General features: G+C 44.2%; 1 protein-coding gene across 1 annotated transcript; it reads right to left on the reverse strand.

Annotated features, from left to right (window-relative positions):
- Positions 1 to 85: 85 nt before the first annotated feature.
- Positions 86 to 14,205, reverse strand: LOC115148310 (dystrophin-related protein 2). Its single transcript, XM_029690238.1, has 22 exons — positions 14,162 to 14,205; positions 13,815 to 13,971; positions 11,703 to 11,811; positions 11,264 to 11,526; positions 10,804 to 10,950; positions 10,529 to 10,607; positions 10,327 to 10,387; positions 9,879 to 9,940; positions 9,710 to 9,784; positions 9,382 to 9,601; positions 8,164 to 8,249; positions 7,870 to 8,027; positions 6,515 to 6,681; positions 6,314 to 6,425; positions 6,081 to 6,217; positions 5,901 to 5,966; positions 3,433 to 3,480; positions 3,165 to 3,296; positions 2,724 to 2,958; positions 2,481 to 2,604; positions 2,271 to 2,369; positions 86 to 441 (listed from the first exon to the last, which is right to left on the reverse strand). The coding sequence occupies exons 1-22, from the start codon at positions 14,203 to 14,205 to the stop codon at positions 422 to 424; spliced, it is 2,601 nt and encodes an 866-aa protein (XP_029546098.1). The 3' UTR covers positions 86 to 421.
- Positions 14,206 to 22,390: the final 8,185 nt, after the last annotated feature.

Genomic DNA, 22,390 nt, shown 5'->3' on the forward strand with positions numbered 1-22,390 from the left:
TAAACTATTAGAAAGCCAGAATATTGAATAACTTCATGTGGAAATGTACTTTTGTGCAAAATAATTAAACGGTTAGAAAGAAACATTGAATTATGAATTTATTCATTCTTGAAAATGTAAAAAATATCAACATCATGAAATATTACACATAGACAAAGATGGGCCTGAAACCATAAAACAACACATCATATTTCCATCCAGTAGTACATTTGGCCACTGGACATCCATAATGTACACTTATTTTGTGAAACGTATTCCTTATCAGCCTGTTTGTTCACTTCAATGTGTATTAAGGTGGATAAAACACACATGGATCTCAGTAGTGATATGTGCTTGATCATAGTGAGAGGAATCTTGAAGGCTATCCGTTAAGGATAGGTGTTGTTAGGTTCACAGTCTGGTCTCTGGAATGGCAAACAAGTCAAAAAGGCGATGCAACACCTATGGGGCCAAAAAGAAAAAGAACAGACATTTAAATGTACTAAGTACACACCATTAGAGAATATCCAGAGATGGTCAAAGAAGGCTGGCATACTTTTCAGACATATTTTTCTGATGTAATAAGGATTATGCAGTGGAGATATCCCATTGATCATTATCAGAAGAATGCAGCCTTTGTTTTTTAAACGTTTTTTTATTTCACCTTTATTTAACCAGGTAGGCTAGTTGAGAACAAGTTCTCATTTACAACTGCGACCTGACCAAGATAAAGCACAGCAGTTCGACACATACAACAACACAGAGTTACACATGGAATAAACAAACATGCAGTCAATAATACAGTAGAAAAAGAAAAATTATATACAGTGAGTGCAAATGAGGTAAGATAAGGGAGGTAAAGGCAATAAATAGGCCATGGTGGCGAAGTAATTACAATATAGCAATTAGGCACTGGAATGGTAGATGTGCAGAAGATTCATGTGCAAGTAGAGATACTGGGGTGCAAAGGAGCAAGATAAATAAATAAATACAGTATGGGGATGAGGTAGTTGGGTGGGTTGTTTACAGATGGGCTATGTACAGGTGCAGTGATCTGTGAGCTGCTCTGACAGCTGGTGCTTAAAGCTAGTGAGGGAGATATGGGTCTCCAGCTTCATTGATTTTTGCAGTTCGTCCCAGTCACTGGCAGCAGAGAACTGGAAGGAAAGGCGGCCAAAGGAGGAATTGGCTTTGGGGGTGACCAGTGAGATATACCTGCTGGAGCGTGTGCTACAGGTGGGTGCTGCTATGGTGACCAGTGAGCTGAGATAAGGCGGATCTTTACCTAGCAGAGACTTGTAGATGACCTGGAGCCAGTGGGTTTGGCGACGAGTATGAAGCGATGGCCAGCCAACGAAAGCATACAGGTTGCAGTGGTGGGTAATATATGGGGCTTTGGTGACAAAACGGATGGCACTGTGATAAACTGCATCCAATTCGTTGAGTAGAGTGTTGGAGGCTATTTTATAGATGACATCGCCGAAGTCGAGGATTGGTAGGATGGTCAGTTTTGCGAGGGTATGTTTGGCAGCATGAGTGAAGGATGCTTTGTTGCGAAATAGGAAGCTGATTCTAGATTTAAGTTTGGATTGGAGATGCTTAATGTGAGTCTGGAAGGAGAGTTTACAGTCTAGCCAGACACCTAGGTATTTGTAGTTGTCCACATATTCTAAATCAGAACCGTCCAGAGTAGTGATGCTGGACAGGCGGGCAGGTGTGGGCAGTGATCGGTTGAAGAGCATGCACTTAGTTTTAGTAGCGTTTAAGAGCAGTTGGAGACCAATGAAGGAGAGTTGTATGGCATTGAAGCTCGTCTGGAGGTTAGTTAACAGTGTCCAAAGAAGGGCCAGAAGTATACAGAATGGTGTCGTCTGCGTAGAGGTGGATCAGAGAATGACCAGCAGCGAGAGCGACATCATTGATGTATACAGAGAAGAGAGTCGGCCCGAGAATTGAACCCTGTGGCACCCCCATAGAGACTGCAAGAGGTCCGGACAACAGGCCCTCCGATTTGACACACTGAACTCTATCAGAGAAGTAGTTGGTGAACCAGGCGAGGCAATCATTTGAGAAACCAAGGCTGTTGAGTCTGCCAATAAGAATACAGTGATTGACAGAGTCAAAAGCCTTGACCAGGTCGATGAATACGGCTGCACAGTAATGTCTCTTATCGATGGCGGTTATGATATCGTTTAGGACCTTGAGCGTGGCTGAGGTGCACCCATGACCAGCTCTGAAACCAGATTGCATAGCGGAGAAGGTACGGTGGGTTATCACCCCTTTGAACTTACCGTTCTCTCTGGTCTCTAAGGGGAAGACGTTCTTCAGTTGCTCTATGACCTGTTGAAGGTGATAGGCTGTAACACCCTGCTCTGGCTCCAAGGCCGGCCCTGATTACACATAGGGAAAACAAAGGCATGAGGGCTGCCTTTTAGACAAGCCCCTAATAGCAACATGTCTTTGATAGTTAATCCTCATATCAAACTAGCGTAGTATGTTACCTGGGGGTTCTGTGTTGGAGGCTCCTGAGTTTAGCTGTCTCCCCAGCTGGTCTCTTCGTGACACAGGAGAGTACACAGATGATGGTGTTCCAGTCGATACATTGTCCTCTGAATCATCTCTGTTCTGTTGGACTCACAAAACATATTCTAATATCACAAGACAATAAAATTATGCACTTTCATGTGGACAGGACTGTGCATTCGAGGCATCCCCCTATTTGCTAACCTCTGGCTGAGACTCACCTGTTGTAGAATCTCCCTGAGCCGGTGGAGCTGGGACTCTAGCTCCTTGTTGTGGTCCTCCAGGATCTGCATGCGGGTTTCCAGCCTGCCCTTATGGTGCCTCAGGTCTTTGGCCTCAGCCAGCAAGGCCTGGTCCTGGTAGTCCTCCTGGTCCACAGAGCCCTCCCTCAGGTGTGGACATGCCTGGGCCTCAGCGTGCTGCCACTTCAGACGTCGGTACTCCCCCTGGAGCACCCTGGGGGAAATTACACCTTTGTGACCCCAGGCACTCATTTGTGTTTTTATGTTTTCATCTAAGCTCTTATGGCAGACCAGAGGTAAACAAATGATGATTGGATATGATTCGATACCCTGATGGCAGAAATATTTTGATTTGGACGGGATTGGACTGACCTCACCACTCATGAAATGATAAGGACATGAGCGTTAGTGACCTCTCACCTGTTCTCATTCTCCAGCATGGCCAGTGTCCTCTGCAGCTCATCCTGGGTCTCACAGCCTGTATAACCCAGGTAATGATGACAGGAGGCCAGGGAGTCCTGCTCCAGGCGGTCAAGATACTGATCCTCATCCCTGGCCATTAACAGAGGGAAGGACAGAATGAACTATGCGGACATGTAAGAAAACCTGAGTAAAGATAATGTAATGTTCATCTTGGACACAGTCTCATTTTGTATCATTAAGTAAGAGCTTTATATGATGAACTTACAGGCTCTCATTGAAGAAGGAGCAGTTCTGGTCCTCTATGTCAGCGAGTCTTGAACAGAAGCAGACAGTAAAAACATACAGTACCAGTCATAAGTTTGGACACACCTACTCATTCAAGGGTTTTTCTTTATTTTTACTATTTTCTACATTGTAGAATAATAGTGAAGACAACAAAACTATGAAATAACACATATGGAATCATGTAGTAACTCCAAAAATGTTTAAAAAAAATCAAAATATATTTTAGATTTGAGATTCTTCAAAGTAGCCACCCTTTGCCTTGATGACAGCTTTGCACACTCTTGGCATTCTCTCAACCAGATTCAAGAGGTAGTCTCCTGGAATGCATTTCAATTAACGGGTGTGCCTTTTTAAAAGTTAATTTGTTGAATTGATTTCCTTCTTAATGCGTTTGAGCCAAACAGTTGTGTTGTGACAAGGTAGGGGTGTTATACAGAAGATAGCCCTATTTGGTAAAATACCAAGTTCATATAATGGCAAGAAAAGCTCAAATAGGCAAAGAGAAATGACAGTCCATCATTACTTTAAGACATGAAGGTCAGTCAAGCCGGAAAATGTCAAGAACCTTGTAAGTTTCTTAAAGTGCAGTCGCAAAAACCATCAAGCGCTATGATGAAACTGACTCTCATGACGACCGCCACAGGAAAGGAAGACCCAGAGTTACCTCTGCTGCAGAGGATAAGTTCATTAGAGTTAACTGCACCTCAGAAATTGCAGCCCAAATAAATGCTTCACAGAATTCAAGTAACAGACAAATCTCAACATCAACTGTTCAGAGGAGACTGCGTGAATCAGTCCTTCATGCTCGAATTGCTGCAAAGAAACCACTACTAAAGGACACCAATAATAAGAAGAGACTTGCTTAGTCCAAGAAACAAAAGCAATGGACATTAGACCGGTGGAAATCCATTCTTTGGTCTGATGAGCCAAAATGTAAGATTTTTGGTTCCAACCGCCGTGTCTTTGTGAGACGCGGAGTAGGTGAACGGACGATCTCCGCATGTGTGGTTCCCACCGTGAAGCATGGAGGAGGAGGTGTGATGGTGTGGGGGTGCTTTGCTGGTTACACTGTCAGTGATTTATTTAGAATTCAAGGCACACTTAACCAGCATGGCTACCACAGCATTCTGCAGCAATACACCATCCCATCTGATTGCGCTTAGTGGGACAATCATTTGTTTTTCCACTGGACAATGACCCAAAACACACCTCCAGGCTGTGTAAGGGCTATTTGACCAAGGAGAGTGGTGGAGTGCTGCATCAGATGACCTGGCCTCCACAATCACCCGATCTCAACACAAATGAGATGGTTTGGGATGAGTTGGACCGCAGAGTGAAGGAAAAGCAGCCAACGAGTTTGGGAACTCCTTCAAGACTGTTGGAAAAGCATTCCAGGTGAAGCTGGTTGAGATAATGCCAAGAGTGTGAAAAGCTGTCATCAAGGTAAAGGGTGGCTACTTTGAAGAATCTCATATATAAAATATATTTTGATTTGTTTAACACTTTTTTGGTTACTACATGATTCCATATGTGATATTTCATAGTTTTGATGTCTTCACTATTATTCTACAATGTAGAAAATAGTAAAAATAAAGAAAAACCCTTGAATGAGTAGGTGTTTCCAAACTTATGACTGGAACTGTAGTTCACTGTGAGGTAAATGGAACATGTATCATGGGAGGGAATTCCAAGAAGTACAAATGCAGCAGTCTAAACATTACAAGGGGGAACAACTGTTGCTCCTTCTGTTGCTCCTAAATCAGGCTTCTGTGCTTTTCTGTAGACACTTTCCTTAGCAGAATTACATTTCTGTGTTTTCTTCACTTTTTGCTTTAATTTCTTATAAACATGATCTTGCAGAGAAAGAGGACACGCCAGACTAAATGTTTTAATATGATTAAGCCGAAATAAGGGAGTCACGCCACTCCACCATACTCATTAGTGGCATGATGTTCATCTGTGTGGAGAAGATTATTTCAGAGAAAAGGCACACTGTGAGCAGTGCTGCTGAGGGCCGAATGTAGGGACAGATAAAGACTGCATGCATGGATAGTGAACAGATGAAAATTAAGAAGTTACTAGAGAAGTTTTTTTTTATTTCTTCACTGACATTGAAGTAAAGAAACTGACAAATGTGTGGCTGACATAATACTTGCTTTGTTGAAGTAAACACAGTGCTGCCGGGGAACACGTAGTGTTCAGCAGGCTGCTGATCTCAGCGCCGGCTGTTCCAAATATAGGCTGCAGGAGTTATTGCCTGAGAAACTGGATTATAAGGTTCTGTGGACACTGCTAACCTTTGGCGTGCTCTCCTCCTGGCCCTAGTGCTGGTAGGCTTCAGGCCCACTTTTCTGACTCAGCCTGACCCAACACCCCCAGGGTGAAGTCCACCCAGCTAATGGGCAGGAGCAGGTGGCTGATGCTATATTAGGATTTCTTGACTCATACCTGCAGGCATAGTGCTCAATCCTGGAGTGTGTGTCCGAGTGGGGAAGCCTCGGGGATGAGCTGGGCCTAAAGGAAGCACAGAGATGTCAATCAAAGTCAGGAGTCAATCTATGCTGACAGTCTCCGGATGTGCCATCACATAAGACCTCCCAGGCTTTAGAACTAATTCTGTGGACTCACGTCTCCTCACTCCCTGACCTCAAGACAGACTGTACAGGCAGGTAGCCCCTCTGGGGATGCTTGCTGAAGTACTGCTTTGATCTGAACTTGTTCTTCAATGTTTTGGCAAAATCACGCATCCTCTCCCCTGAAGTGGTCTGTCAGAGATCAGAAAATAATGTACATTTCAATTCCATGGGAATATTCTTGTAGCCATGCTTGGGTGTAGTATGGCCTAATAAAATTAGTCTTACTGGGGTGTAGTACTCCATGATGGGGTAAATTAAAGCCTTGCCCTTGGTAGTACGCCCGGACAGGAAGCAGCTCTGACAAATGTCCACATTGAACTGCTTGAGGCTTCTGTATCTGGGGGAAAATGAGTTAAAAGCCAAAATATTATTGACATTCTCTAGATGGTTGAAATGGTGTTCCCCTGTCGAGGCCCTGTGGTTAACCTGAAGCCTTTGATGGGACACTGTTTGCAGATGGAGCACTTGGCCTGGTGTTGGGCGTTCTCTGCCTGGACCACTCGCTGCAGCACGGGCAGCCACACAACGGACTGGGGCTCCAGGCTCATCCAATCCAGGAAGTGGGACAGCTGGATGGAGGTCTTCCCAGGAGCCTGCAGCCACACGGTGGGGAGGAGAAGAGGACCATGAGACCACCAGAGATCCCGAAGGCAGGGCCTGTGCTCTCTGGCACCCTGTGGGCAGCTGGTCCCCTTCAGAGACTGACTAAGTAGAGCTGTAGGAAATTACTGGCGCTTCACAGTCATTCATTGCCAGAAATAATTCATGACATTGATGATAAGAAATGTTAAAGAAAAGCCTCATGAGTCACTAATGTTCATTACTGGACTAAATTCTCATTAAAAGGGTTTGAAAGGCACTCCATGTTAAATTTCTTGAGGGCCTAGATGAGAGAAATTGCATAATTAAGTTGTCATTCCCGTTTGGGTTCCAGTGGTGTGCTCTAATCCAGCTGTGGAGCCTGATAAAGCCTGTCTGCTATAGTAGCATCCCGATGCCACTGGAGTAAAGGACTGCTGAGTATCTATCATGGGGACATACCAGAGGACAAATCACATATTTACTACACAAACAGACATGCATGTGGACATACAAATATACACAATATACACAAATACACCAATGTACACATATGTACCTCCGTAAAGCCCACACAAACAAGCTGACAGACAGCAAAAGGTCAGAGCGACAGAGCCTGTGGTAATTAGCCCTTTCAGATAAGTCAACACAGCCTATTAAAATGCCATGACCCCTTTGACATAGTTGACTGTTTACTAATCTCACTCAGATATGTCAAGATGAAACAGAGGCAGCAGACATATGACTGGCTGATCTAAAAGAGTCTATCAGAAACAAGGCGTTGATGTCTCAGTATTTATCATGAATGTTTGACATTAGCTTTTAACATTATACAGTTTGAGTTAGCATAACTGTCATCATAGATGGTTAGTTGAATAGGGCTCACAGTGTAATCAGGCATATGCATCTCTCCACCATGGTCTCAGAGCTACTCAAAGACTTATAAACAGCCTCAAATCCTCTGTGACCTTAGTCTGCTGCTCACATTATTTGTTATAGATTAAAGAATGTTCAAAATCCACTTCGATAATCAACAACATCACATATCAAGATTGGAGATAATCTAATGACAAGTATCAGTTATTAACACAGATTGGATTTTACTTATTGTAATCTCACACAATAACAGGGAATTAGATGGGGAAAACCTTAGCTATACTTAACAGTAGCAGCTAGTTTGACCAATGTAAATCCTAGCTCACCATGCGAAAGCAGCTGGCCACGCTTGGCTCCACATTGCTCCCTCCAAAGGCAGCCACCTCTCCTAGCTGCCATGGGATCTGGATTATCTCCTGAAGCAGGGCATTGAGGTGCTGCTGGTCAGCACATCCACCAGGCCCAGACACCTGCCAGAACAGATCTGACATACCCTCTCCTCAGACAGGACATATAGGACACAACCTACACTTCTCTGTACTCTTGAACTTGCTTGTAGTGATTATGTGAGTTACGGTTGATTGGAAATACATCATATACAGTAACAAAGCACATCTTACATTTGCATTTCTCCTGAATGTCAGCATTGCATAGACACACCAGTCCTGTCTTGAAGGATAGGATTCTCACCTGCCCATTACGGCCACTAGAGGGTGCAGAGAGAGAAAAAGAGGACGTCTCAGTGTTTGACTGCCACACATTATGGGGTGAGGTGGATGTTTTTTCACAGTGGTATACATTCTTACTCAACAGAGTCAACTGCCATCTAAGCATGAGATAATGCAGTAATACACCCTCACTATCTCTCTCCTTCTCACACACAAATGCACATGGTTCATTACCCACGCACATTCATAAGATATCCAGGTGTTAGCCCCAGAGCGCTATACTCACTGTTTTGGCCTTCAGCCGCTCAGCTGAAGTGCATATGAATGCATTTATAGCGCCACACACACACACACACACACACACACACACACACACACACACACACACACACACCTAACCTTGTGGGGACACACAATTCAGTCCCATTCAAAATCCTATTTTCCCTACCCTAACCCGTACTCTTACCTTAACCCTAACCCTAACCCAGCCTTAACCCTAAACCTAACCCTAGCTCCTAACCCTAATCCTAAAACCAACCCTAGCTCCAAACCCTAAACATAATTCTAACCCTAACACTAATTCTAACCTTAACCCTAAACCCACTAGAAATAGCATTTGACCTTGTGGGGACTAACAAAATGTCCCCAAATGGTCAAATGTTTGTTTGTTTACTACTCTTGTGGGGACTTCTGATCCCCACAAGAAGTTAAACACGTCCACACAGTCTTCACACACACACATACAATCTCCCAGGGACAAATGCACGCTATCCAAAGAGCGTAAAGGCCGCAGTATAAAACACACACACACAAACTGAGCGCTGTCACGCAACATTGGATATTTATTTGATACTTGGTTGGTGATGTTGCCCTGGGGAATATTGTTCACTAAACTGAATGGCTAATCCAAGGAGCCCTGCTAAGAGTGATGTACTGTAGCTAAATTATCTAAGAGATAGAGAGAGCAACCCCTGACGTGGGTCTGACCTAGGATGTCTCTTAGAGGAAGAGAGAAAGATGCAGAGAGAGACGGAGGGAAAATATTTAAGGTAAAGAGTGGAGAGAGTGACATGTTATGGAATAGATAGAGATTGGGAATAGAAAGGCTAAAGGATAGACAAAAAGGGGAATAAACTGTAGAAAATGAAGAAGATGTTCCATTAGGCAGACCTGTCGTATACGTTGAGCAGCCAGTTGAGACACATGTCCACACAGAGTGGGATGTCGAGCAAGACGCCATGTTTCTCCTCCAGCTGCTCGTACAGGCTGGTCAGAGCATGGATGACTTCCAGGACATCTATAACCTCAACAGCGTCCACCACGGGGTCATCATACCCCGACCCCAGGCCCTGGAAAACCTCTGCCACACAGCCAAGGCTCAGCTTGTCCACTTTGGGTAGAGGGGAAAGGGAGAAGGGCGCTAGCTGTGACACTACTGCTGCGGTGATTGAGTGGGGCTATTAATATGACAGGCCACTGGACACAGTAACACACTCACATCTCAAGGCCTGTTGTACACGTCGCAGCTTCAAGGCTGTTCGGTAGGCAGAGAATCTGATATTGTTCAGATCAGCTGGGGAAAGATGGTAAATAATGGCATCTTTAGATCAACACCATAATAGGAAGCATCCTTGCAATCATATGGCGATCCTTTTCTTCAGTCTTACCAAGTGCCTGGTAGAGCTCTTTCATCTGTGGATGATCCCAACAAGTGGTCTGGGTTTGATGGCTGTAGCAAAAGAGAGTAACATGTAGAGAGACATAGAGGGACAGGGGTCACAGTAAATATGGAGGTCACAGTAAACAAACTGGGACACGGGTCACAAAAACAGGGAAACTGTTGTAACATGCTACAGTGGTTCTTCCTTTAAAAGTTGCGGCCTTACTGCAGCACAGCTTGCGGAGTGCTGCAGAATTATATGGCACGTTATTTAAGTGTCAGCCATTGTTGCCAGAATGACACAATTTACCACAATCTGCCACCATCTACCACAAACGGTCGCGGCATAAGCTCTAAACTTTTAAAGGAAGAACCACTGTATGGTGCTAGACTTGTATTTGTGCTGGAAGGCTGATGTTTTTTCACACTGGTTTTGTGTTTTTATTTATGCTTACTTAATGTAGTATGGCACTTTGTTGGGCGATATGGCACGTTCCCATGGAATCTGCACTGAACCTAAAATGAAACAATGTAAATCAAGCAAGCACAACAATGTAGCATGGAAAATGTAACCAGAAGAGCAAGGGCACACAACATGGTAAATGTAACCAGTGTTCTGAGGGGGTTCTCCAGCAGAGAAAGAGAGAAACAGCTTACCAGAGAGGAAATGCTGGGACCTGGGCCCAAAGTCTCTGTGGGCATCCTGCAGATGCCTCAGCCTCTTCTCAGTGGACTCCTGCAACAGCGAAACACACATCTCTAAGCCTGCTACAGCATATTCCCAGGGACAGAGTAACATACTACATGGGATCTGACAACAAGAGGCTTTAGGAAAGTGATGGGAAAAATGAGACTGCTGGAGAACATTGTTGCAGGGGCAGATCAGGATTGTAAAATCTCATATAGGATTTTAGCCTCTCCCTTTTTTGTACCTCCAGCAGTTTCCACCTGGTGTTGAGTTGCTGCAGACCCTGGGTGTTGTCCTCTGACAGGGGGACACTGGAGATGGTCAGCTGGTGGACTAGCTGGTTGACATGCTTCATGCCTTCCTGACCCTGAGTCAGCTCCTCCTGGAACAACTACAACATAGAGGCCATGCCAGTCACTAACATGGCAACCATTTGCCAATCATAACACAACATCCTGGTATGTAGGGTCTTTGACCAAATATGCTGTATCTGCTGGTAAAGCAATCTAGAATAAATCAAACTATATAATGTGCAGAGAATAGCTGCTAATTTAGTTATTCTATGCCCATGCGCACTCATTAAGCATTTGGAGCATATCAGCTCACTTTCAATGTTACTCTAAGTAATCATTATATAATGGAAAATAAAAATGGACCTTAGTAGTGGAAAACAAAATGGTTGTATGTTGTTGATTCCTGCATACCTTGGTGGCATCGATGTGGTCCTGCAGTGAGTCAATGAGGAGGTTTCCTATGGGCCCCCAGGCCTCCTGCACCCCCTCAGCCTGCTCCATGTCCAGGCACAGCTCCTCCACAGCCCGCTGTAGCTCTGTGAGGCGCTCCAGAGTACACTGCATGTGTTTGTGACGCTGAACACTGCGTGTCATCACACTCTCCCACAGGTCTCTGGCCACTGCGGCCTGCCTCCACACCCAGCGACCTACACTCTGCTGCCGAGTACTCACGTCTACAGACAGGAGATGCAGAGGAACAGAAAGGGCAGATCTCACTGGAGAGACAATGACAAATCAGGATTCAGCATATTATGAGATAAGCATTTTCTTCCTAACCAGGAACACATAACTAACTTCTTAACTTATTGGTCTGATAATTGGGTTTGCCATATCTTGTTGACTTCCCCACCTTTGCTGTCATCTGGATCCACAGTGGCACATTGTGACAGAAAGGCCTGAGCGGACTCCAACACCGAGTAAATAAAGGGTCCCCGAGACTTTAACTCCTCAACGAAAACCTAAAAAAGAGATCAAGAGAACAGACATCCGTTCCATCGTCATTCTATCTGCTCTGGGTTAAGTGCTGCACATAGCAGCATAACAAGATTTAACGTTAATAAAACCAGAAAACTGGAGTATGCATAAGACACTGGATATCTTGTTTTTTTCATCCTTGTAACTGAATTAGATAACAGACCTCTGTGGACTTGCAAATATAGCCAGGAGCAAACAAGAGAAGAAATATTCACAAGCTTAGGCTCCAGACTGAATCTGTGTTGATTTCCAATGACAATACATTCAGACTACATCATAATGTGGGTTGAAGTACTCTCTCTCTATTTAGAATTTCACTTGGACTACATTTCATACATTGCATGCGTTGGGCATTTGTGATTCAGTACAACAGACAGACGTCAAAGACTGTAGAGATGATTTTGTACGGGCATATAAAGATCATCAAAACCATTCTTGCCAACCGCCCCATAAACAATGGCTTAATGTGAAATAACTGTACAAGGCCATTATTATATTTATATACGGCACATGGATATTGTGTACATATCCTGCAAAAAAATTGACAATAAAAGTCAAACAAATAAAATGTTCACCACCGTTCAAAAGTTTGGGGTCACTTAGAAATGCCCTTGTTTTTGAAAGAAAAGCACTATTAAAATAACATCAAATTGATCAGAAATACAGTGTAAACACTGTTAATGTTGTAAATTACTATTGTATCTGGAAACGGCTGATTTGTAATGTAATATCTACATAGGCGTTCAGAGGCCCATTATCAGCAACAATCACTCCTGTGTTCCAATGGCACGTTGTGTTAACTAATCCAAGTTTATCATTTGAAAAGGCTAATCGATCCTTAGAAAACCCTTTTGCAATTATGTTAGCATAGCTGAAAACTGTTGTTCTGATTGAAGAAGCAATAAAACTGGCCTTCCTTAGACTAGTTGAGTATCTGGAGCATCAGCATTTGTGGGCTCGATTACAGGCTCAAAATGGCCAGAAACAAAGAACTTCCTTCTGAAACTCATCAGTCTATTCTTGTTCTGAGAAATGAAGGCTATTCCATGCGAAAAATTGCCAAGAAACTGAAGATCTCGTACAACGCTGTGTACGACTCGCTTCACAGAACAGCGCAAACTGTCTCTAACCAGAATAGAAAGAGGAGTGGGAGGCCCCGGTGCACAACTGAGCCGGAGGACAAGCACATTAGAGTCTAGTTTGAGAAACAGATGCCTCACAAGTCCTCAACTGGCAGCTTCATTAAATAGTACCCGCAAAACACCAGTCTCAATGTCAAAAGTGAATAGGTGACTCTGGGATGCTAGCCTTCTAGGCAGAGTTGCAAAGAAAAAGCCATATCTCTGTCCAGTGTCTGTGTTCTTTTGCCTATCTTAATCTTTTATTTTTATTGGCCAGTCTGAGATATGGCTTTTTCTTTGCAACTCTGCCTAGAAGGCCAGTATCCTCATTTTCTTGGCAATTTCTCACATGGAATAGCCTTCATTTCTCGGAACAAGTATAGACTGATGAGTTTCAGAAGAAAGTTCTTTGTTCTGGCCATTTTGAGCCTTTAATCAAACCCACAAATGCTGATGCTCCAGATACTCAACTAGTCTATAGAAGGACAGTTTTATTGCTTCTTTAAATCAGAACAACAGTTTTCAGCTGTGCTAACATAATTGCAAAATGGTTTTCTAATGATCAATTATCCTTTTCAAATGATTAACTTGGATTAGCTAACACAACGTGCCATTGGAACACAGGAGTGATGGTTGCTGATAATGGGTCTCTGTACGCCTATGTAGATATTCCATTAAAAAGAAATCTGCCGTTTCCAGCTACAATAGTCATTTACAACATTAACAATGTCTACACTGTATTTCTGATCAAATGTATGTTCTTTTAATGGACAAAAAATGTGTTTTTCTTTCAAAAACAAGGACATTTCTAAGTGAGCCCAAACTTATGAACAGTAGTGTATATCTTATAGATTGTTTTGGCCTACCTGATGTACCTCACTCTGATGCTTGTAGTTTGTTATATCGCCATGTAAAGGCAAACTGTCAGATAGCTCCTCATCCTTCACAGATAGCCAATCAATGATGCCCTGTAGCGAACGCTGTAGCCTCTCGTTAATGTCTGAGAGAGTCTCCAGTCCTACACTGTGTGCATTGGAAATACATTTTGAAACACAGACAAACACTAATCGTACATACATTGTTAAATGTTGAGTAAATACAGCATTTTTCTCACAAATCATTCCAAAATATGTGAAAAGTTTGAAAGTGGGTAATCTTTATGCGTCGGTGGTTAAGAATTTCAAACACATTAATGGATATATTTGAAATGTACTGTAATGACTTCCTCAGAAAACCGAGCAAGACCATGCTCTCCATCTAGGCCTATCAGCACAGTGCGAGAATCTCAATTGCATAAACCTCGCATCCCCTCTCCTCGCCTCCTTCTCAAAACCTATTGGATGAGAAAGCCAGAGGTGAACTTCTCCAATGGGTTTTGAGAAGGAGGCGAGGGGAGAGGACGTGAGGAGTATGCAATTGAGATTGCCCTAGAGTTCAACAGTGACCCCTGAGCTGACCTAAATTTCAAGAGTCAATCAATGTCCTGCTAGAGGCCACTTCTGAGCCCAGCAGTCTGAACGAGGGAACCCTCAAACGCACAATCCAACATGGTACTGACAAGTAACATTCTTGCAGGGCATGTTCCCCTCTGCGTTATCTATGATTCAGAGCAACGTCTACTTTCTGTCAGTTCAATGTCAACACCAGCAATTAAAATGCTACATCCAGCCTGTCTATTAAGTGCTGTGAGAGTCAGTGGGAGTCCCTTCATGGTTTATGTGCTAATTAAAGCCTGGGAGATAAGCTCTGGGTTAGCACTAATTTACCCCGCTCTCCATGGAATTCTCCCTGGTTCAATAAGTTCCACTTTCCTCAGCAGTGACAAAAACAACACAGCACACAAGTAGCAATTTACCAAAACTGTAAACGGTAACCAAACAGGAAATAATGGAATTGACAAAACAGAGCCACAGACACAGGTCCAGAAAGTCAGGGGCTAAATTAACAGATGGCAGATGATAAGTCGCATGATATAAATACATCTAGGAGGGCACATCACAACATATTTGTTAAAGAAAACACACCACAGTTAAGGATATTGTGGAATAAATATCTATTCTAATAATGATAATTTATTGAACTTTAATAGCGCTTTCATTACAGACAGAATCTCAAACCGCTTGTTAAGCAAAATAAACAACAAGCAATTTAAAAATGATTATGTGATCTTACCATCACACAAATGCATGCTTCAAACTACCAGGGTTGTGTTTGACTTCTACTGGCATCACAGTAAAAATAAAAATGGGTTGTTCTGTATGGAAGCTGAAAGCTAATGCCCGGGGAAATGCAGGGTTGCATCTCTCTCCTTTCGCTTGACTGGTTTACCTTGTGTAATAATTAACCCAGAAACATCAGTCCTCACATCAGCGTACACAGGACATACACACACGGACAGGCATAACACACACACACATACTGTACACACACACACTGCACAAATAAACATGCTCTTCGTGGACTCATGCTCATATTAAGACTCAACTTATACATAATATTATGAAAACACATTCATGCATATTACATTAATACATATATTACATACAAAGTTCATACTAAGTATGTGTGGTTTCTGCAGATCCAAGGCTAACGCTAACATTTCAGACATGGCCAGTCAACAGAAATACATACTTTCTGCCCAGTGCTATACACTTCTCTCCAAGCATTAGGAATAATGCATTATACACAAATCCTGCCTCTGCACAGTCCTACCTGGTGTTATGAGGACTGTGTTGGACTCCCCTACACCACAGACACATCTCACAGTCTTCACACTGCCCTCCCTGCTGGCTGGCTGGTCCTCTGCCGTCTCTGGCCCACTCCTGGTCCCTCGGAACCCCAGGGTGTGGCTGTGGCTCACACTGACACTGTGGCATGGAGAGGCGTCCCCGAGCTAGATGAGACACAAGCAGGTACACATGACAGATGGCCATTACAATACAAACAAATAAACAGCAAACGTAGACAAGAATCGGACTAAATCTTTAAGTGATTTATTCCTGCAAACTATATACTGTACCTGTTCTCATCTTTAAGCATGGTTGTGATCCTGACTGAGCCACTGTACACACTACAGTGAAATGTGTCACTGCAAATAAGGCAACCATTCTGTGTCTTGTGCCAAATCTATGAGACTTGGCATTACTGCATACTGGGAATCATGCTCTCTAGCACTACATATGTAGGATCTTAATTTGACCTATATTGTCACAGCAAAATAATCCTGCAGCAACAGGATTTGAATGGTTAGTCCATAATGTTGCTTGATCGATGGTTAGGCTATTAGCTGGCCAAACGTCAACTACATGAAAAGTGCAATGCTGTTAATATGTGTGTTAGAGTGGGCTTTCAGTGAATTTATGCAAATCACAAAACTCCTTTGCATTTCCTAGGGTGCAGGAAGAGTCTCAGCAACAAAAGAGTGATCAAATTAAGATCCTACACCTACATCATTGCCAGGAAAAACATAAAATGCTTGTGACAGACATAACTTGCAGGGCTGAGTCATTTGGCAAAAGAGCCCAATATCACATATAATACAGTTATTGTATGCCACAATATCTTAGTAAAACAGGACTAAACAGAAATGGTTTCCTTATCATTTATGGCCCTCACTATCGTAAAAATATAATTTTGGTGAGAAGTGAGAACCTTGCCTATGTTTGCATTAGAGTGATGTTTCCAAAATAACTTTGGTATTAGCTGGGGCGGAGTAGTGCAGTGCAGTTTCGCGTGCCCCCGAAAGGTTAGAGTAAGCCCCCCCCCCTTTACTTGAGGATACATTTTTTATTCCATGGGGCAGAAAGAAAAATGTGCAGTATTTATAGCGAATCTCATACGGTTTTACACATTTTGCCATGAGGCTGAGAGAAAATGTTCCTGTTTTAGAGCTCAGGACCTTGACACAAGGCGAGACCAAGATGCAGACACAGAAGGCAGATGGTTGGAGTCTTACAATATGTATTAATCCAATAGGGTAAGGCAAGAGAGTGGTCGCGGACAGGCAAAAGGGTCAAAACAAGCTCAGAGTCCAAAAGGTACCGAAGGGCAGGCAGAATCAAGGTCAGGGCAGGCAGGATGATCAGGCAGGTGGGAAGGTAGTACAGAGTCAGGCAGTGGTCAAAACCAGGAAGACTAACAAAAAGAGAATAGCAAAAGGAGTACAGGAAAAATACACTGGTTGACTTGACTAACAGACAAGGCAAACTGGCACAGAGAGACAGGAAACACAGGGATAAATACACTGGGGAGAATAAGTGACACCTGTAGGGGGTGGAGACAATCACAAGGACAGGTAAAATAGATCAGGGCGTGACATTCAGAGATTTTTGAAAGACGGGACAATCTAAAAAAAAAAAACACAAAAATATATCTTAATATATACACTGAACAAAAATATAAACACAGCATCAAGTTTCAATGTCACAAGTGCAGTGAAATGCCTTTCTTGCAAACTCAAAACAAGATTTGAAAGTTACAGTTCATAAGGAAATCAGTCAGTTGAAATAAATAAATTAGGCCTTAATCTATGGATTTCACATGACTGGGAATACAGATATGCCTCTGTTGGTCACAAATACCTTAAAAAAAGGTACAGTTGAAGTCGGAAGTTTACATGCACTTAGGTTGGAGTCATTAAAACTAGTTTTTCAACCACTCCACAAATGTCTTGTTAACAAACTATAGTTTTGGCAAGTCAGTTAGGACATCTTCTTCGTGCATGACACAAGTAATTTTTCCAACAATTGTTTACAGACAGATTATTTCACTTATAATTCACTGTATCACAATTCCAGTGGGTCAGAAGTTTACATACACTAAGTTGACTGTGCCTTTAAACAGCTTAAATTCCAGAAAATGATGTCATGGCTTTAGAAGCTTCTGATAGGCTAATTGACATCATTTGAGTCAATTGGAGGTGTACCTGTTGATGTATTTCAAGGCATACCTTCAAACTCAGTGCCTCTTTACTTGACATCATGGAAAAATCAAAAGAAATCAGCCAAGACCTCAGAAAAAAAATTGTAGACCTCCACAAGTCTGGTTTGTCCTTGGGAGCAATTTCCAAACATCTGAAGGTACCACGTTTATCAGTACAAACAATAGTACGCAAGTATAAACACCATGGGACCACGCAGCCGTCATACCGCTCAGGAAGGAGACACATTCTGTCTCCTAGAGATGAACGTACTTTGGTGCAAAAAGTGCAAATCAATCCCAGAACAACAGCAAAGTACCTTGTGAAGATGCTGGAGGAAACAGGTACAAAAGTATCTATATCCACAGTAAAACGAGTCCTATATACACATAACCTGAAAGGCCGCTCAGCAAGGAAGAAGCCACTGCTCCAAAACCGCCATAAATATGCCAGACTACGGTTTGCAACTGCACATGGGGCCAAAGATCGTACTTTTTGGAGAAATGTCCTCTGGTCTGATGAAACAAAAATAGAACTGTTTGGCCATATTCACCATCGTTGTAACGGTCGTCGTTGAAGATAGAAGGGGACCAAGGCGCAGCGGGTTGCGTGCTCATCATTATTTATTTTAATTAAAGTGAACACAAAAACAATAAACAAAGAACGACAGACCGACAGTTTCACAGGCTATAATAACAGCAGTGCAAAATACAACTACCCACCAAGAGACAGGTGAAAACAAGCTCCCTAAGTATGACTCCCAATCAGGAACAACAATGTACAGCTGTTCCTGATTGAGAGCCACACCAGGCCAACAAAGAAATACAAAACCTAGAAAACCTAGAAACCCAAAACAAGACAATACACCAAAACCACCGGAACACATAAATACAATACCCCTCTACATACACATAACCCCCGAACCATATAAAACAAATACCCTCTGCCACGTCCTGAACAAACTACCAGAACCAATAACCCCTATACTGGTCAGGACGTGACAGTACCCCCCCCCCCCCCCCCAAAGGTGCAGAACCCGGATGCACCTCACAACAAAACCCCCAAAAATAAACCCCTAACTAAAGGGAGGGAAGGGAGGGTGGCTGCCGTCACCGACGGCTCCTGTGCTACACCCCCCCTCCCCAAACCTCCTACAATGGAGGTGGCTCCGGCTCAGGCCTCAGTCCCCTACCTGACCCATCCACCCCCACTAAAATCCTCTGCCTGAGGCCATTCACTGATGACCCTGGACTGTAGGGTGACTCACTCGGTGCCGGACTGTAGGCAGACTCACTCGGTGCCGGACTGTAGGCAGACTCACTCGGTGCCGGACAGTAGGCAGACTCACTCGGTGCCGGACAGTAGGCAGACTCACTCGGTGCCGGACAGTAGGCCGTCTCACTCGGTGCCGGACTAGACACTGTTGCCGGACAAGACACTGTTGCCGGACACTCTGGACGAGGTACTGTTGCCGGACACTCTGGACGAGGTACTGTTGCCGGACACTCTGGACGAGGTACTGTTGCCGGACACTCTGGACGAGGTACTGTTGCCGGACACTCTGGACGAGGTACTGTTGCCGGACACTCTGGACGAGGTACTGTTGCCGGACACTCTGGACGAGGTACTGTTGCCGGACACTCTGGACGAGGTATTGTTGCCGGACACTCGGGACTGGGCTGACGCACTGGAAGCCTGATGCGTGGTGCTGGTACTGGATGCGCCAGTTTGGGGACACGCACCTCAGGGCTAGTGCGGGGAGCAGGAACCGGCCGAGTTGGACTGGGCTGACGCACTGGAAGCCTGATGCGTGGTGCTGGTACTGGATGTGCCAGTTTGGGGACACGCACCTCAGGGCTAGTGCGGGGAGCGGGAACAGGCTGAGTTGGACTGAGCTGACGCACTGGAGGCCTGGTGCGTGGTGCTGGCTTGGGATGTGCCAGACTGGAGACACACACCTCATGGCTAGTGCGAGGAGCGGGAACAGGACATACTGGACTGGAGAGGCGCACTGGCGGTCTCGAGCACAGGACTGGCACCGCCCATACCGGCCGGATGCCCACTTCTCCCTGGCAAATGCGTGGCGCTGGCACCTCGCACACCGGCCTGTGAATACTCGGCCTCAACGCCATGCGTATCACCCCATAGCACGGGACCTGACTAATGACAGGCTGGTTCCTATAAGCACGGGGAGTTGGCTTGGGGCTTAATCCTGGCCCCGCCAAACTACCCGTGTGCCCCCCCCAAAAAAATTATTGGAAGTGCCTCTCAGGCTTCCGTAGCTCCCGTAACTTGTCCTCCCAATATTGCCGTTCCTTCAGCCAGGTCCAACCTTCAGGCCGGTGCTCAAATCCCCGCTGCTTGGTCATCTTGTGGTGGGTAGTTCTGTAACGATCGTCGTTGAAGATAGAAGGAGACCAAGGCGCAGCGGGTTGCGTGCTCATCATTATTTATTTTAATTAAAGTGAACACGAAAACAATAAACAAAGAACGACAGACCGACAGTTTCACAGGCTATAACAACAGCAGTGCAAAATACAACTACCCACCAAGAAACAGGTGAAAACAAGCTCCCTAAGTATGACTCCCAATCAGGAACAACGATGTACAGCTGTTCCTGATTGAGAGCCACACCAGGCCAACAAAGAAATACAAAACCTAGAAAACCTAGAAATCCAAAACAAGAACATACACCAAAAACCCCGGAACACATAAATACAATACCCCTCTACATACACATAACCCCCGAACCATATAAAACAAATACCCTCTGCCACGTCCTGACTAAACTACCATAACCAATAACCCCTATACTGGTCAGGACGTGAATATCGTTATGTTTGGAGGAAAAAGGGGGAGGCTTGCAAGCCGAAGAACACCATCCCAACCGTGAAGGACGGAGGTGGCAGCATCATGTTGTGGGGGTGCTTTGCTGCAGGAGGGACTGGTGCACTTCACAAAATAGATGGCATCATGAGGAAGTAAAATTATGTGCATATATTGAAGCAACATCGCAAGACATCAGTCAGGACGTTAAAGCTTGATCGCAAATGGGTCTTCCAAATGGACAATGACCCCAAGCATACTTCCAAAGTTGTGGCAAAATGGCTTAAGGACAACAAAGTCAAGGTATTGGAGTGGCCATCACAAAGCCCTGACCTCAACCTTAGAGAAAATTTGTGGGCAGAACTGAAAAAGCGTGTGCGAGCAAAGAGGTCTACAAACCTGACTCAGTTACACCAGCTCTGTCAGGAGGAATTTGCCAAAATTCACCCAACTTATTGTGGGAAGCTTATGGAAGGCTACCCGAAAAGTTTGCCCCAAGTTAAACAATTTAAAGGCAATGCTACCAAATACTAATTGAGTGTATGTAAACTTCTGACCAACTGGGAATGTGATGAAAGAAATAAAAGCTGAAATAAATCATTCTGTCTACTATTATTCTGACATTTCACATTCTTAAAATAAAGTGGCGATCCTAACTGACATAAGACAGTGAATTTGTACTCGGATTAAATGTCAGAAATTGTGAAAAACTGAGTTTAAATGTATTTGTCTAAGGTGTATGTAGACTTCCGACTTCAACTGTAGGGGCATGGATCAGAAAACCAGTCAGTATTTGGTGTGACCACCATTTGCCTCATGCAGCAAGACACATCTCCTTCGCATAGAGTTGATCAGGCTGTTGATTGTGGCCTGTGGAATGTTGTCCCACTCCTCTTCAATGGCTGTGTGAAGTTGCTGGATATTGGCGGAAACTGAAACATGCTGTTTTACACATCGATCAAGAGCATCCCAAAGATAATCATTGGGTGACATGTATGGTGAATACCCACCATGGAAGAACTGGGACATTTTCAGCTTCCAGGAATTGTGTACAGATCCTTGCAACATGGGGTGTTTGTTGTCTGTAGATTATCCCTGCCCATACCATAACCCCACCGCCACCATGGGGCACTCTGTTCACAACGTTGACATCAGCAAACCACTCGCCCACACGACGCCATCTGCCCGGTACAACTGAAACCAGTGGCCATCGAAGGAGAGCATATGCCCACTGAAGTCGGTTACGACTCCGAACTACAGTCAGGTCAAGACCCTGGTGAGGATGATGAGCATGCAGATGACTTTTCTGAGACGCTTTCTGATAGTTTCTGCATAAATTCTTTGGTTCTGCAAACCCACAGTTTCATCAGCTGTCCAGGTGGTTGGTCTCAGACGATCCCGCAGGTGATGAAGCCGGATTTGGAAGTCCTGGACCAGCGTGGTTACATGTGGTCTGCAGTTGTGAAGCCGGTTGGACATACGGCCAAATTCTCTAAAATGACGTTGGAGGAGGCTTATGGTAGAGACATTAACATTAAATTCTCTGGCAACAGCTCTGGTGGATATTCCTGCAGTCAGCATGCCAACTGCACACTCCCTCAAAACTTGAGACATCTGTGACATGGTGTTGTGAGACAAAACTGCATATTTAGAGTGGCTGTTACGGAGTCTAGTTGATAGGTAATCGACTAGCCGGAC

The sequence above is a fragment of the Salmo trutta genome, chromosome 15, assembly GCF_901001165.1.
Source record: "Salmo trutta chromosome 15, fSalTru1.1, whole genome shotgun sequence".
In the NCBI taxonomy this organism is placed as follows: Eukaryota; Metazoa; Chordata; class Actinopteri; order Salmoniformes; family Salmonidae; genus Salmo; species Salmo trutta.

Bases quoted from the DNA above. Each gene is read 5' to 3' on its own strand.
- LOC115148310 (XM_029690238.1), bottom strand. From the start codon at position 14,205: ATGGAGAGCATGGTCTTGCTCGGTTTTCTGAGGAAGTCATTACA. The intron at 3,481-5,900 runs GTATGAGTCAAG...CTTCTGTTCAAG, and splicing joins ATTGAGCACTATGCCTGCAG to ACTCGCTGACATAGAGGACC. The intron at 2,959-3,164 runs GTGAGAGGTCAC...AATTTCCCCCAG, and splicing joins ATGCTGGAGAATGAGAACAG to GGTGCTCCAGGGGGAGTACC.